A 17,760-nucleotide genomic window follows, 5' to 3' on the forward strand; every position below is an offset into this window, starting at 1 on the left:
ACGCCCCCTGTTTGCATATATGCATTTACCTCCTTCCCTCCTTCTCTTTTTACTTGATCATATTAATAAAGTTTGTACATTATTATTACTCTGGATATTTGATTGGTTTTTCTTTGTTTGTTTTTTTTGTTCCTCTTTTTTTGCCATAATTACCAGTGATTTATCCCTTATATTTAGGTCCTATATGGTGCATGTAGTTAAGTAATTTTTTACTTCAATATTTTATTATGTTAGAAACATGCATATACTCTCTATGAGTTATTTATAAGTACTAAAGATGTTTGGGAAGAAGAGGGTGAATAATTCTGAGATTGCAATACTCACTAAATGTGTCATTGTGTAGTTAATTTTGAGAAACCACTTGTTGTAATAGTTGTGTTGAACGATTTAAATTAGTCTTGTTTGATTGATTGAACACAGCAGAAAGTTTGTGGACGGCCACCTTAACCTGTGAGTGATGCTACCACCCTGTGCCATTGACGCGCCCCCTGGGCCGTGTGTGTGTGGGGATACCCGGAACCGGACCTTTTGTGGATGCTGGGGGTTGTAGTCCTTGCGTGGCGGGGCTCCGGTCCCGTGGCTCAGGGTGGTCAACCCAAATGGCGGTCTATTTATAGGGTTTTGTGATTAAATGTACGACTATGCCACCCATGGATTGCGGTCAGAGTGAACCGCCGCTGCAGGGCAGACCGCTGAGGCTGGTGTCGTGGATGCAGCAGAGGATAGTATAACTCCCCACGGGAGGAGTATAGCCTCAGGGCAGCGAATGCGGATGTTGGGGGTGATGGTGCGCGGGAGCAGCAGTAACGACACAGAGTCCTGTAATGCAGTCCAGGGTATTTGCTCACAGTTCTTTATGCACGTTACTCCAGCTGGTCATAACGTTCCATGTCGCACTGTGCTCACCAGGTGAGGGGCTCGGTCTACTCCCAGATAACTTTGGAGCGTTTCACAGGACCCCCTTTGTGTGTCCTTTCTCTGGCCTGTCATACCCCGCCAGTGACCTCGTTTCTGTCCAGCTGCCTCGGGCCTTCTCCGGTAAATGTTGGTGCCGTTTCCCTGACCCTATGTGGTGCCTTCCTAGCGGGTGTAGCAAGGGGCTGCACCACATAAAATATCACAGCCTCTGGTTTCTAGCTGAAGGTAGTTCCCCGCCTCCACTAGTTTCGGGGACCGGTCTCCCCCTTAGGCCTGACCCCCCTACGTAGGTAGATTTGGGCGTGCGGTGGTGACTCGCCGGTCCACACCCCTGGGGTCCCTTCGTTCCTTGTTCCTGGAGCCTCCTCCGCTCCGCTTCCTTCCTTCTCCTTCCTCCAGGCTCCGGCCACTCTCTCAGGCCTGCCTGCGGAGCAGAGCCCCATGCAGAGGCCTCTGCTCCCTGCCTCCTTCTCTCTCTGCTCTCTCTCTCTTCTTCTACTGAACACTGATCTAAGATGGTGCCCACCATATATACTCTCCTATACAGTGCACCCGGGATCTACTCTCCCCACCCACACACTACCGGGTTCCCCCTTTCTGGGTGTTCCCTCCCCCCACTCCAGCCAGGGACAGGGACTGTTGTGCTCACTCTTGGGAGCATTGTCGCCCTGCCCCCCGGAAATGTGGTGTAATGCATGCAGGTGTCAGGGTCCTGATCCACACTCCATCCTTACCTGGAAGTGAGACATCACACCTCTGGGTGAGATGCAATACCTCGGTAGCGACCGAACCCTCGGGGCGTTACACCATCTTGCTCCAATCATCTGGTGGGTCTGATGAGTAACGGCAAGAAATTTACAGTTCATATTATGGAGTTTTTCATATAAGAGCAGTATATTATGGAATTGTTATTCATGTTATTGCCTTGGGAAGTCTGGACAGTGGATGTTACAGGATGTTATCAGCTTCAATACTGCAGTATTGAGCAATACAATATAAACATCAAAGACACGACTGAGTCACAGAGGTTGAAGTCTTCAGATTTTATGAAGCTTTTTGCATTTTCTTCAGGTTGAAGTGAATGCCGTTCACAGACCAGGATGGGGGAGCATATACCAGGATGGGGGAGCATGGACCAGGATGGGGGAGCATATACCAGGATGGGGGAGCACATAACATGATGGGGGAGCACATATCAGTATGGGGGCGCAGGATGGGGGAGCACATAACAGGATGTGGGACCAGGATGGGGGAGCATGGACAAAGATGGGGGAGCAGGGACCAGGATGGGGGAGCATATACCAATAAAAATGCTTGCCACCCGGGCGTAGAACGGGTTCAATAGCTAGTACAATATAAACAGCAAAGACACGACTGAATCACAGAGGTTGAAGTCTTCAGATTTTATGAAGCTTTTTCTATTTTCTTCAGGTTCAAGTGAATGCCGTTCACAGAACGTAAGACGAGCCGAGGGATCTTCTTTGGCTCATTCTTGGGGTCTATACTCAGTTTGAATCTCGGTAATGTCAGCGCGATGGCAACTTTCATCTCATTCATAGCGAAGTTCTGTCCGATACAGTTTCTAGGGGAAGAGAAAATTAAGGTTTTTGGTCTGATATGACATTGATGTTTTATGGTGTTTGGTCTTATTTGACAAGCTATGTATAAAAATAATGGAAATAAGAACTTTGGTTGCGGCAAAAAAGAAAAAGTCCCACCCCTAAAATGCTCCTTTTAAAGGAAAAAAGGTAACTATCCACCAGCTTTAAAAAAGCAGCAATATTAAAATAAATAAACCCAATCATGCACACATGTTTGGGATCCTCCTCTCATTTGTTCTTATTTTGTCTCATAATAAAATTAAAATCTAACAAGAGCTCAGCCATGATCTCTGACTCCTCCTTTTTAAGGTCCTGAGTTTCAGTTTTAAGACAACTGGCTGCAGCAGGAGCCTCTCCCCTCCTCTCTTTCTGAGATTGGATTGGTCAGAGTGTCAAACCAAGGTGTATCAGAGTGAAAGTTATGGGAATCCATGATTGGAGATGGGCTTGCTGAGACTACTCTGGAGTGCTGGTCTTGCTGGAGTGAATGCTCCATGTGTAGAAGTAGAAAAAGGAACATGGAACTCCAATCCCAATGCATGGTGCTCATGTAGGGTCCTACCTATTAAACCACGATACAAATAATTCAAGCGACTCTGACCAGAGTGGTCAAACTACTGCTCAGTGCTCTTCTCTTTTTCACTTTTGGTAGTTCACGCAATCTGATGTTTAAGAAAGTTTGAGAAAACCGACCTTAGTGTCATGCTCACATTTTTTGCAATTAGAAAAAGAGCGCTGAGTTCTTTTTACTATAAAAATAAGTGGCACTGGTAATTTCAAGTAGTGGCAGACCACTTTCAGCTTATATATATTGTGACTGGGTAAAAACTGAACTGCCCTGACTTAGGCGGCTTACAGTAGACATTGATCAAGATGGCGTACCCAACCCTGCAACTGCATGCTGTGCGTTACATTATTAACTGTGTTAAGATACAGTTCCTGCTACTGCTGGTAACCTCTGATCTGTAACTGCCAAGTCCTGTGCCTCCACTCTGATGTGTAACCACCAAGCTTTGTGGCTTAAGTTTGATGTGCAACCATCAAGCTCTGTGCCTCAACTCTGACATGTAACCAACAAACGCTGTGCCTCAATTCTGATGTGTAACCACCAAACTCTGTGTTTCAACTGTGATGTGTAGCCGCCAAGCTCTGTGCCTCAACCCTCATGTTCAACTGCAAAGTTCTGTGACTCAAATCTAACAGGTAACTGAGATGCTCTGTGCCCCATTGAGTAAATGCTTTCCTAATTGACCAATAAGTGAGCCACTGCTCCATGCCAAGGTATAGGGTCGTTGATAGATCTCTAAGATGTCTTACCTTGCTCCAGCTGAAAATGGAACATACGCATGTGAATGTCTCTTTGATGAATTCTCAGTTGAAAACCTCAGTGGATCAAAAACCTAAATCATAAAATAGTTGACTCATAAACCAGGTTCTATAAACAATTGCTTTTTAATAATAATAATAATAATAATAATAATAATAATAAAAAATTAATACCGGAAACACTATCTATCTATCTAACTATCTATCTCTCTATCTATCTCATGACATAGAGATGGAATTACAATAATTCTAAGCAGATAAATACTGTGGTAAAGCGACTTGCACGGCTCTCCACACGGCAGACACAGGACACTCAGTTCGGATAAACTTCCTGCGGGTTTACTGTGTGACATAAAATCCAGCAGCGTCCCTCTCGGGGTTAACAGGAAAACAAAAGATAAAGTATAACAGAGTCCTTTAGCCAGCAAGGCTCTGCCCGCTGCAGGTAGCACAGTGTTGTCTCAGCAACACCAGTCCTTTAGTGTTGCTCTCTGGTTTCGCCCAACACAGCCTGGAGACTTCCCTCTCCAGACCACACACTACTCACAGGAAACAATAGTGACTGAGCATTTTAACCTTGCTCCGCCACACCCTGAGGGGAGGTAGGGGGAATGGCCTCCCACCCTCTTTGCCATTCCCATAAAACCACACCCTTTAAGAGAGTTAACCCACAGCATATAACATGCTGGCAGAAATTTAGCAGGTTTTAGTTCACACAGGAGAGCCACCTGCGTGACACATGCCTCCCCTCGTATATCACACCAGTGACTCTGTCACAATACCTATGTAGCCTCCACTTACCTCAGGATTATCCCACATACTGGGAGACCTGTTCATGCAAAATATACTCAGAAATACTATGGTACCTGTCACATCAAAAGATAAAAGAGCAATGTATAATACATTTCCATAATATATTACATTAAAACATCTTAAAGATTAAAGCCCCTTCTTCAATTTTAATTACAAACTTGCTATTTTTTAAAGTGATCAAATCATGTAAATTATAAACAAATGGTTTACATACAGCATACATGTTATCGTTTTTATATGTATATATTATGGTAAGATCTGGCAAAATTGGAAGCTTGCTGGGGCAGCTTATTGCTGCAGTATTTTCCTTATTGAAGGGCAGAATTCAGTTTTATTTTGTATTTTTATTTATTATGTTTTTATCATTTTGATAAAAAAAAAATATGTTTGACCTTTGGGTAGACTTCGCCCATCAAAGAATGTGATTGGTTCTTTCAGCTCACGAGCTACTCCCGGTACAGGAGGGTAGAGACGCATACTTTCCTTTATACACATTGTGGTGTATGGCAGCTTACTCAAGTCTTCCCTGGCAACAGAAAACAGTAATAATAAAATTAATAATATTACAACATCCACTCTACCAATTATATAAAAAAGGGCCATGCCCACGATGAGCATGAAAACTTCCAAGAACTGCTTTTTAAGGGAGTATAGTAGTTTAGCACTTTTCTGCAGCACTGCCATGGGGTTAAATTACAATATAAAAAAATAATATATGGTATTATTATATATTAGGATCTTACCAGTCGACTGTGGTCCGATCTCCCAGGACCCCTCTGATCTCCTCCCGGCATTTCTCCTGGTGCTCAGGGTATTTAGCCATACAGTATAATGTCCAGGAGACGCCACTGGCCGTTGTATCGTGTCCTTCAAACATGAACGTGTCCACCTCTGCCCGCAGATCTTCATCAGATAGACCCTGACCATTTTCATCCTGATTACAGACACACATCTCTTTAACAGGAAAGATAGCCTCCTCCTCAGGATATATGGTAACTTATACATTGAGCATTTTAGTACCTTGGCACATAAAAGAATGTCCAGAAAATCCAAATGTCTCTTCTGCTTGATCTTCTCAACCTCTCTCTCCTGTTTTAGTGATTCTTTCCTCAGTTTGATTACTCTCTCTGTAATAACCAGAGAAAGCAAATTATTGCTGTCCTAATGGACACCAAACTAATAGCACAGTCCGCCTCTATGGAATTTGCCAACTCTCCTGAAACATCTTGGAGGATCCTGAAATAAGGGGAGACCCGTTGGACTCCAGAATATGTCAACAAGTCTCCTGCGTTTTATCAAACTTGCCTCAAACTTCCAAGAAACCAGCTATTCTGGTAGGTACTTTCATTCATGGAGGCAGAGAACGGGAGGCAGTGAAGAAGTAGGGTATGAAGCGTGGAGAAATGGGGATTGGGCATGGAGGGATGTGAATTTAGAAAGGGCATAGGCTAGATATAGCCAACAGTTGTGAACGTACACCCGTAACCGAATCTTACTATCTAAAATTGGTAATTGTAGGTGACTCGCCCCCTGGGCCGTGGGGCACTCGGAACCGGGCAATAGGGAAACGATGGGGGTAGTAGTGGCAACCCGGTTCCGTGGCTCAGGGTGGTCAGACCAGTGGTAGTCCGCTACGTGCTGTTGGTAATGTCCGACTACTCCACCTGTGGATTGCGGTCAGTGCGAACCGCCACTGCAAGGCAGACCGCTGGGGCTGATGGTGTGTGCAGCTGGGGTAGTGTGACTCCCCACGGGAAGAGTGCGGCGCCAGGGCAGTATAATGGAAGATAGGGGTGATGGTGTAGGGCGTCCCAGTGCCGTTAGTGCTGGAGGAGCAAGGAGCACGCAGACAACAGGTGCAGTCCAGGGTCTTTACTAGAACAGGTAAACTGACCCACAAGAAGTCCCGGCTAGGAGGGGACCTGGATGTCTGAGAGCAATTGGGAGATTGGCCCTGGTCGGGGTGAGGGTGTAGACCTACCGTGCTTTCTGCGCTCCTTCTGGCTATCTCCTCCTTATAGGGTAACAGCCCACGTTTCCGAGCTCTCCGTGTATTCTCGACTGTATGGCCTGCGACGTGGGTTCCTTTCTGCTCCCAGCCTGCTACGGCTTTGCTGGTCCCTTCTGTTGTGGCAGGGCCTCCAGGCTTCTTAGGCCAAGGAATATACAGTCCCCTGCGGACTGGTTATCTACTGTAGGATCTGGAATCCTCCCAGCCTCAGACACCAAAGTCTGGGAAATTGAGTTCTTTATCTGCCAAGACAGGCTCACTTCGCCTCTTGTCTCTGGCTTGTGGCTCTCCTACTGCCAGACTTCCTCTTAGGGTGCAATACAACTGTCTGTCCCTGCTCTCGGACACCTCTTTCTTCAGACACAGGTTGTCCAGTTCTCTCTAACCCTGCCCCCAGTACCAGCTTTTATAGGGGCAGCCTGCTCCCCCTACTGGCCTGAGACAGGAGGCATTGCATGCTAATGTTCCCCTGACTAGAGAACCTCCCCCTTGCTCTCAGACACAGCTTTATTACACTTGTGGCATCCAGGCCAGGGTGACACATAGGCACACCACTGTATGCCAGCTGGCCCATCATTGTTTATGTGTAAAAGATCAAAATCTAACATTGGAATATAGAATGTGCAACCTTTAAAAAGCTACATAAAAAAAACTTGTGACTATAATTTATGATCTCTTCTGACCTGTGTGTTCATGTGTTTTTTTCACTGCTCTCCGGAAGCGGAATCCGTGTGGGCTCATGTAGAAAAGAAAGTCATTATGATATGGAAAGATGCGGGCTCTGCGCTCCACCAGGTAGGAGAGCTCATACACAGCGTTGATGTAGTCATTTTCACTGCAATAAAAGAAGAACGTGATCAATTGTAATCAGTTGTGCAGAGCGCAGTACCTGACATTGCTTCTGTAGTGGAATGCAGACCTCTGAGGAAGAGAGTCCTGTGCAGGTTTTTGCCAACAAGTGTGCATATCGGAGAGAACCAACTAGGTTTGTGAACCATCTCACCAATGACCCCATAGCTGCTACATGATATGCCTCTATATCTTTGATAATCTGTGTAGTTTTAGACATAAATTGTTGGAAACAACCAACCTGTTATTCTGGCAGTTGCTCTCGTAACTGAAGGCGCATTTCATGATGGTGTCCAAGGTCATAAGACTGACATGATGGAAAAGCTCCACTGATTTATTATTTGGGGCCAGTTTCTCCCATTTGTCCTAAACAAGATTCAGCATTAACCCGAATCATTGCAATCAGAAAATAGGTTGGCTGTTTTATGCCAGAAGGATTTTTGAGTTCTAAACCTGGAAATTTCTCCTTACCAGCATGACATTAACACTGTCGGATGTCACTCTGACATATGGCTTTAGGACATCATAATGGAATCCAGGTGTCAACAGTTTACGGTGCTGGAACCATTTCTGCCCCGTCAGTACCAGCAAACCTTTCCCTAAATGATAGAAAGACAAAAGACAGGTAGGGACCTAAATATGGGCTAGAGCAGGTCTTACTGTTACCGCAGCAAATAGCATGAAGCATAATTGCAAAGACCTAAGTAGATCTGAAGTGTATAGTTAAAAGAGGACCTGTCACTGGCTATAGATATGTAATTTTTTTACCCCATGTAAATACCACTGTTTTCTTGAACCTGGAGTTTTTCTTGGGTTCATTATCCTCATCACTCTTAAAACATGGCCACCTTTTCATTGTATGTAAATCTAGTCTTTTTAGCTAGGTGGGTTGCGATCATCAACTCTTCTCATTTGGAGTCTTCTTGAAGACCATGGCCAGAAGAGGGGCCATACCTCAGGAACGGAGAGATGTAGGAATAAATGAAAAACTATTCAGGAGAACAGTGGAACATACACCAGGGGAGAAAATTACATATTTATAGCAAGTGACAAATCCTATTTAAAATGGTGCAAATATAAACAGACTGCTGAATCATGACAGTGTCCAATGCACACGCTAGCAGAATTTCCCCGTATTCCCCGCGTGAGTGCTGTCACGCTAGTCACTACTTACGGACATGCCGTGAGATGGGGAAGTCGGGGAGTCCGAGGTGAAAAGCCAGGAGGGTACATCATAAACAGAGGGGTGAGGCAAAGGCGAGGTCAGAATTACAAGAAGGTAGGGTTTTAAAACAAAGGGGCTAGGCAAACGGATGGTCAAAGGCAAATCCAAGGTCAGTCAAGAAAGATTAAAATTCTAGCACTCAAAGCACAGAGCAAACACACAACACACTGAGCAGAGCTACAACTAACATAGATTGGAGGCAGACAGACAGCTAAATAGCCTGGGAATCATTCCGAACAGGAGACACCTGTAGGCATCCCAGTATGCCCGGCCCTGATTGAGCAACTGGACTGTCACTCACCACACTGAAAGCTCAGTACACCCAAGCCTCAGATTAGACGGTGGAGCTGTCTATCACAATATTGACAGTTCAGCACACCTCTGCCCCAGACTGGACAGCTCATCACACTGAGAGGAGGAATTGTGACAAGTGAGCAGTCATCTGACTGTATGAATGTGATTTGCATAGTTGTAGTCATTTGCCAACTAGACTTCCATGCCTTTCTCAGTAGAAGAGAATTGAGAGAAGCCGGCTGAGTGTAGTTGTCACATGATAATCACATACAGTAAAGACCAAAAGTTTGGACACACCTTATCATTTAAAGATTTTTCTGTATTTTCATGACTATGAAAATTGTACATTCACACTGAAGGCATCAAACTATGAATTAACACATTTGGAATTATATACTTACCAAAAAAGTGTGAAACAACTGAAAATATGTCTTATATTCTAGGTTCTTCAAAGTAGCCACCTTTTGCTTTGATGACTGCTTTGAACACTCTTGGCATTCTCTTGATGAGCTTCAAGAGGTAGTCACCGGAAATAGTCTTCCAACAATCTTGAAGGAGTTCTCAGAGATGCTTAGCACTTGTTGGCCCTTTTGCCTTCACTCTGCGGTCCAGCTCACCCCAAAGCATCTTGATTGGGTTCAGGTCTGGTGACTGGAGGCCAGGTCATCTGGCGTAGCACCCCATCACTCTCCTTCTTGGTCAAATAGCCCTTACACAGCCTGGAGGTGTGTTTGAGGGTCATTGTCCTTTTGAAAAATAAATGATGGTCCAACTAAACGCAATCCGGATGGAATAGCATATGCCGCTGCAAGATGCTGTGGTAGCCATGCTGGTTCAGTATGCCTTCAATTTTGAACAAATCCCTAACAGTGTCACCAGCAAAGCACCCCCACACCATCACACCTCCTCCTCCATGCTTCACGGTGGGAACCAGGCATGTAGAGTCCATCCGTTCACCTTTTCTGCATCGCACAAAGACACGGTGGTTGGAACCAAAGATCTCAAATTTGGATTCATCAGACCAAAGAACAATTTTCCACTGGTCTAATGTCCATTCCTTGTGTTCTTTAGCCCAAACAAGCCTCTTCTGCTTGTTGTCTGTCCTCAGCAGTGGTTTTCTAGCAGCTATTTTACCATGAAGGCCGGCTGCACAAAGTCTCCTCTTAACAGTTGTTGAAGAGATGTGTCTGCTGCTAGAACTCTGTGTGGCATTGACCTGGTTTCTAATCTGAGCTGCAGTTAACCTGTGATTTCTGAGGCTGGTGACTCGGATAAACTTATCCTCAAAAGCAGTGGTGACTCTTGGTCTTCCTTTCCTAGGGCGGTCCTCATGTGAGCCAATTTCTTTGTAGCGCTTGATGGTTTTTGCAACTACACTTGGGGACACTTTCAAAGTTTTCCCAATTTTTTGGCCTGACTGACCTTCATTTCTTAAAGTAATGATGGCCACTCGTTTTTCTTTACTTAGCTGCTTTTTTTTGCCATAATACAAATTCTAACTGTCTATTCAGTAGGACTATCAGCTGTGTATCCACCAGACTTCTGCACAACACAACTGATGGTCCCAGCCCCATTTATAAGGCAAGAAATCACACTTATTAAACTTGACAGGGCACACCTGTGAAGTGAAAGCCATTTCCGGTGACTACCTCTTGAAGTTCATCAAGAGAATGCCAAGAGTGTGCAAAGCAGTCATCAAAGCAAAAGGTGGCTACTTTGAAGAACCTAGAATATAAGACATATTTTCAGTTGTTTCACACTTTTTTTGTTAAGTATATAATTCCACATGTGTTAATTCATAGTTTTGATGCCTTCAGTGTGAATGTACAATTTTCATAGTCATGAAAATACAGAAAAATCTTTAAATGAGAAGGTGTGTCCAAACTTTTGGTCTGTACTGTATATATAGTCAGATGGCCTCCCGCTCGCACAAGGAATACCAGTAAATGGTGACAGTGTGTGCATCACCATTTGGCAGTCTGCAGTCACATAGAATAACTTCAGACTTTTGTTATGAGATCAAAGTTACATAGTTCATACAGTTGAAAAGTTCAACCGAGGGATTGGAAAAGACTTCTTCAAAATATCAGAATTTTGCATACACAGCTTGGCTCAGCACATGTTTAGCCATTTTTTCATCCTCCATCTTGTGGTATTTTGGAATTTTGGATTTCTGCTTCAATATTATACAGCTTGCAAATTCTTGCTACTTACCGATCCATGGGGTTATGAAGTAATAGGCAAAGTTGTCCTTTGGATCTATAACGAAATGGTACGTGTATTTAATATATATAATCACTAAAAATGACAAGGCTTACAATTCTGATGAGCATAAAAAGGGGCACTATTCTTCACAGAGCACGCTAGTGAGAAAAAGTCACAAAAAAGTTTAATTGCACTTTCAGAAAAAGCTGTCATGTGAGTGTACCCGAGGAATAGCACTATTTCTGCTTGTGTCTCACCCTTTTTCTCTCGATAGACTTTTTTAAGTGGCAGGTGTTCTTTTATCCTTCATTGAAGACAGATTTGTAGACAGATTTGAGCAGTTTTTAAGAGTCATTGACTGATAAATTGGGAAATATATTTTTATAGTAAGATATATTGCAACGTTTTTTTTTTTATCTTCACTTGAAGTATTGATTTATGAAAAAAGAAAACATCATAGAAAGTATAATAAATCATTAAAAATGACATACAAAAAGGAATATGATAAAATAATGAGTAAAATGCAAACATTAAAAAATTAGCATTTATGCCTCACCTTGCCTGGATAGAATAGCTTTCACATAGTCTGGATGAAAGACAATGAGGGAGGCAAAAAAATTTCCAAGCCACATTGGAAAAGCATAGTCGAATTGTTTTGCATAACCATTGACAATGTCCAAATCAGTCCCATCTTGTTTAAACTGTTAAGAAGAAGAAATATTTCAGCTATAACCTTTGATAATCCGACTATTATTCAGAGAAGATGGTCCATCAGTTGCAACCTGTACAGCCACAAAAGGGTCCATGTTTTTTGCAGTAAACCCTTATAGTTTTCATCTTTGTAACTATAAATGAGACACTTTGAAGAACAATTATTAACAGTTAAGGTTATGCGGGTTGGGAAATCTGTTGGAGTAATAGCAACAGCTGCAGACTTACAGTACAGACCAAAAGTTTGGACACACCTTCTCATTTAAGATTTTTCTTTATTTTCTTGACTATGAAAATTGTACATTCACACTGAAAGCATCAAAACTATGAATTACCACATGTGGAATTATATACTTAACAAAAAAGTGTGAAACAACTGAAAATATGTCTTATATTCTAGGTTCTTCAAAGTAGCCACCTTTTGCTTTGATGACTGCTTTGCACACTCTTGGCATTCTCTTGATGAGCTTCAAGAGGTAGTCACCAGAAATGGTTTTCACTTCACAGGTGTGCCCTGTCAGGTTTAATAAGTGGGATTTCTTGCCTTATAAATGGGGTTGGGACCATTAGTTGTGTTGTGCAGAAGTCTGTTGGATACACAGCTGATAGTCCTACTGAATAGACTGTTAGAATTTGTATTAAGGCAAGAAAAAAGCAGCTAAGTAAAGAAAAATGAGTGGCCATCATTACTAAATTAGAAATGAAGGTCAGTCAGTCCGAAAAATTGGGAAAAATTTGAAAGTGTCCCCAAGTGCAGTTGCAAAAACCATCAAGCGCTACAAAGAAACTGGCTCACATGAGGACCGCCCCAGGAAAGGAAGACCAAGAGTCACCTCTGCTTCTGAGGATAAGTTTATCCGAGTCACCAGCCTCAGAAATCACAGGTTAACAGCAGCTCAGATTAGAGACCAGGTCAATGCCACACAGAGCTCTAGCAGCAGACACATCTCTTCAACAACTGTTAAGAGGAGACTTTGTGCAGCAGGCCTTCATGGTAAAATAGCTGATAGGAAACCACTGCTAAGGACAGGCAACAAGCCGAAGAAACTTGTTTGGGCTAAAGAACACAAGGAATTGACTTTAGACCAGTGGAAATCTGTGCTTTGGTCTGATGAGTCCAAATTTGAGATCTTTGGTTCCAACCACCGTGTCTTTGCGCGACGCAGAAAAGGTGAACGGATGGACTCTACATGCCTGGTTCCCACCATGAAGCATGGAGGAGAAAGTGTGATGGTGTGGGGGCGCTTTGCTGGTGACACTGTTGGGGATTTATTCAAAATTGAAGGCATACTGAACCAGCATGGCTACCACAGCATCTTGCAGCGGCATGCTATTCTATCTGGTTTGCTTTTAGTTGGACCATCATTTATTTTTCAACAGGACAATGACCCCAAACACACCTCCAGGCTGTGTAAGGGCTATTTTACCAAGAAGGAGAGTGATGGGGTGCTACGCCAGATGAACTGGCCTCCACAGTCACTAGACCTGAACCCAATCGAGATGGTTTGGGGTGAGCTGGACCGCAGAGTGAAGGCAAAAGGGCCAACAAGTGCTAAGCATCTCTGGGAACTCCTTCAAGATTGTTGGAAGACCATTTCCGGTGACTACCTCTTGAAGCTCATCAAGAGAATGCCAAGAGTGTGCAAAGCAGTCATCAAAGCAAAAGGTGGTTACTTTGAAGAACCTAGAATATAGGACATATTTTCAGTTGTTTCACACTTTATTGTTGAGCATATAATTCCACATGTGTTAATTCATAGTTTTGATGCCTTCAGTGTGAATGTACAAATTTCATAGTCATGAAAATACAGAAAAATCTTTTAATGAGAAGGTGTGTCCAAACTTTTGGTCTGTACTGTATATATAATCATCATGCCAAGTAATACTTACATCTAGAACCACACTGCCGAAGTTTTAAATGTTTTTTTTAGGGGCTATTTTATAAAAGGGGCTTTGTCTGTTGGTTGTGTAATTCTGTATTTCTTGATATAATGAACTTATATAAATTTTGATAGTATATGAATTAGTTTATGACTTTTTCTAATGAGGTATGACAATTAATATATTCAGTATTGGGTACTCTCATTATCCTCTATAATAGAGGATTATAATGGAAATGAGTCTATTTATCCTTTTTTGCGTATTAATAAAAGTTTATGGTTCATGTTCACTTCATATAACAGCTACATTATCAGTAGGATGAGACCTCTGTAACCGCGACCTCAGATAAAACTTAAGAAACACTGGCACATAGGGCATAAATAACTTTGGAGTTTGGCCACTGTCTGCTTCTCTCTCCTGTCTTTATAAATTATATATAATAAGCAACTTGTTTATGGCATAAATGAGATGAATCTCTCCAGTTGTGTGACCTCCTGTTTATGTACACACCTAGAAAGTGGATAATTGAACGGTCATTGCATGGTCCTACCAGATATATCTACACAGCTGACAAATGTGGTATAGAAGATGGCCACCTTACACTGACCAAACATAAAATTCTACATTTATTTTCTGGAGTTCAAAGGTAAAACTCAAGGGGCATTAGTGTATTTTGCAATATGTAATAACAGAGCTTTATGGCTGTAGCAATGACCTGTTTTCAAGAAAATGCCCCTATGTGTCCCTTATTTGCCCTTCCAAGAATGGGTCCCCTTCCCCGCAAGACTCAACGGCATAAGAATTCTTCTGAAACCAATGATTTTGGGATGTTTTGGAAATGATGGAGAAATGTACTGACTTTTTCAAGAGTTCAGGACATCTTCCTTTTTTTCTGGGAAATTTTGTTAGTATACCTTAACACAGCAGCCTTTTAGGGAAATAGAAACATCACATTGTAAGGGTAGCTTGGCTAAGGTCTGTTATAGTGACTCAAACATCAGTGAAATTAGTTCCTCAGGGTGTGTGTTACTATCATTCTAAGTATTCTTTCACTAGCACTTCAACGACCGGCTTACACCTTGCCTCCGCCCCTATCTTCTCCCTTGCTGTTTTAGGGTCCCCACAAACCCACATATGTACCGTCTTGGACTCCTAGCTCCTTACATTGCTGAAGCTGAGCCCTCTTTCCCCTCTGATCCACTTCTTTGGGCATCGAAAACATTCCGGCCGTATTTGGGATCCAAACTGCTACTTTTAAACTTTAGTTACGTGATTGCTACCCCTGTCCTCCTTCTTGGCCCACAAAAACTCCAGCCTAATAGCTCCACTCCACTACATCTCTCAAATTAAGAACCCATAAAAAGCTCCATACTGCAGGGCCTGTGTCAGCAAGTGTTGCTTCTTTCCCCTCGAGAACATTGCAATTATAGGGATTGGCCTTTAGAACAACTGAATGTCACAACAGGTATAACAGACACTGCAACATCATATAATTGTAGCATAGATTTTAGGGGTACTGATGATCTTCCAATCCTTTACAACCCTCCTTCCCCTCATTGCCATCCTCGGCAATCAAAGACCTGTAAGACAAAAGTGTAGCAACAACTAACAGGCCCTAAGGAATCAGGATTGCACTATACAGTGACTACATTCTTCTTATCATTGTATCTTGTACTCATAAAGCACAAATTATGCCGATCGGGTGCCGATGATCTTCCACTCCTTTACAACAATACAAGGTTGGCAGCCGTCAATCACTAATAAGAACTCTGGGTATTGGTTGGCGGTGCACCCGTTATTAGTAAGGCACAATCACTTAAAGAAGATCTGCCACAGGGTCAAATGTTACCAGCTTTTGCTCATGTTTTATTCCTTATTCTACCCTGAATATTTAGTTTTTTGGTTTACCTTGCTATTTTGTTTTTCGTTTTAAATTCACAGTACTGTCCCAGAGACATGTATTTTTTATTTGATGCTATTTTTTTTTATCAAGGGGGAATTGCTCCCAGAATAATTATGCAGAGCAGCATAAATACAGAGAATCCTGTGAGCAATGTTCCCTTGATAAATACAATAAAAATCAGAATATTGAGCATACTAAATAAAAATGCTAATACCTCTTAAACCCTATGGCGTATTTAATAAGAAAAATAAAAAAAAAACACATGGAATACTAATGGGGAGTAAAGGCAGTTAAATTATAATCAAAATCTGGTCACTTTTGACTTTTTGACATTTTCTATAGTGCAGCATTTTCTGGTGATTTGCCTAAAATGCAGAAACCGAAAACATATACTATAGCAAACACATATGTAACGGCACTTACCACATGGGCATTACCATACAACCAGTGACGTTTAGGACCCGGGAAAGCACTGAACACTCTCTCCAGCTTCTTCTGTCTCAGGAATAGACTGGAGACCTTGTAGACCAGGAACAGGACACAGAGGTAGGCTGCCCAGTGCAGGAGCTCAGCGAGGCTCAAGGAGAAGAGTCCTGGCAGCGTGGGAGAAGCCATGTCGGGATTTTCATCTGTTTTATACATAAAGGGACTTTATATAATAGTGTCAGGAGGAGCTACGGTCTGAGAAGTCCAAAGGGTAATAAATAGAGGAGGTGACTAATGCCTGAGGAAGGTGTGTGCAGTGGCACAGAAACACATACACACCAGTGATCAGAAAACTGGATTGTGCAGAGGAAGAAAACAGTGAAATTATAATCCACAGTTCAAGTGTCAAGTCTCATAATTCTAAAGGTCTGGCTGATAACACTGCTCTACAGCCAAATTGAAAACGATTATGATGCTTAAATTTGCTGATTGGCTCAAATTTTCAAGATCCAGAAGAGGTTGTAATTATTTATGACACCTTTCATGCAGGCTTATAGAAAAATTGCATCTTTATTATTTCATCATCAATTTAGTCTATTGAGCCTTCAGTATTCTATCATATTAGGGTGATCAATCAAAAACCTCCAATTCAGCTCCGGTGATGTAATCCTACATCACCTACTTTTATTAATGCTCTCTGTATAAGGTATACAGTTTTAGGATTTCTTAGCTTAGTTTCTTAGCATATTGACATGTTTCTATAGTTTTTTTCAGACATACCTCATTCTTGCATTAGCAAGCAGATACTTCTTGCTACATATGCGGAGAAGTCACATTTGCGTCACAAAGGTGATACTAGACTACCGTGATAAGGAAAGCCTACAACCTGTATTTTGGCTGCAGAATAGGCGATCAGGACAAGAGTTGGGCTCCACACATATGCTGCAATAGATGTGCATCACATCTTACCCATTGCATGGGAGGAGGCAATCTATGCCTTTTGTAGTCATAATGATCTGGAGAGAGTCAACTGATCACACTGCCAATTGCTATTTCTGCATTGTTCCCCACAATTAGGAAGGGAGTTTCAAGGAAGAAGAAGTGGAATTTACAGTATCCAAACATTACATCTGCAATACGACCAGTACCACATACAGAAGAACTGCCGGTTCACAAAGCACCAGAAACATTTTCAGTCTAGTCAAGTGATGAAGATGAGAGTGCTTGGTGTCGTGAAGCATCTTCCTCTCACAATCCAGACTTTCAGTTAGTAATCTGTACTGAATCACACCTTATAACACAAAGTGAACTGAATGATCTTTTTAGAGATTTGGATCTGCCCAAAATTAAGGCTGAGCACTTAGGTTCCAGGCTACAGTTGTGGAATCTCCTGGCGGGTGATGTTCGGATTTCTTTGTTCCACAACCGTGATAAAGATCATGTCCAATACTTCTTCATGGAGGACGATCTTGTGACAACATTAACAGTTTAACGGAAGCTCTGAAGATAAGTCATAATGGATTAAAACATTCCCTCTCATTATTCTGCCATTTGCCAAATATTAAAAAAATTATGGTAATCCTAATTGACCTTAGAA

The 17,760-nt window shown here is 42.4% G+C and overlaps 1 protein-coding gene across 1 annotated transcript; it reads right to left on the reverse strand.

Annotated features, from left to right (window-relative positions):
• Positions 1-1,946: 1,946 nt before the first annotated feature.
• On the reverse strand, positions 1,947-16,441 carry LOC141156947 (cytochrome P450 4B1-like). Its single transcript, XM_073643535.1, has 12 exons — positions 16,161-16,441; positions 11,799-11,943; positions 11,252-11,296; positions 7,990-8,117; positions 7,760-7,884; positions 7,353-7,504; positions 5,679-5,785; positions 5,402-5,592; positions 5,051-5,184; positions 4,647-4,711; positions 3,837-3,919; positions 1,947-2,500 (listed from the first exon to the last, which is right to left on the reverse strand). Exons 1-12 carry the CDS (start codon positions 16,377-16,379, stop codon positions 2,323-2,325), a joined length of 1,572 nt encoding a protein of 523 aa, XP_073499636.1. The 5' UTR covers positions 16,380-16,441; the 3' UTR covers positions 1,947-2,322.
• Between the last annotated feature and the right edge of the window lie 1,319 nt (positions 16,442-17,760).

Source organism: Phyllobates terribilis, unplaced genomic scaffold (assembly GCF_046119375.1).
Source record: "Phyllobates terribilis strain yellow unplaced genomic scaffold, ASM4611937v1 Scaffold_8__6_contigs__length_399053987, whole genome shotgun sequence".
In the NCBI taxonomy this organism is placed as follows: Eukaryota; Metazoa; Chordata; class Amphibia; order Anura; family Dendrobatidae; genus Phyllobates; species Phyllobates terribilis.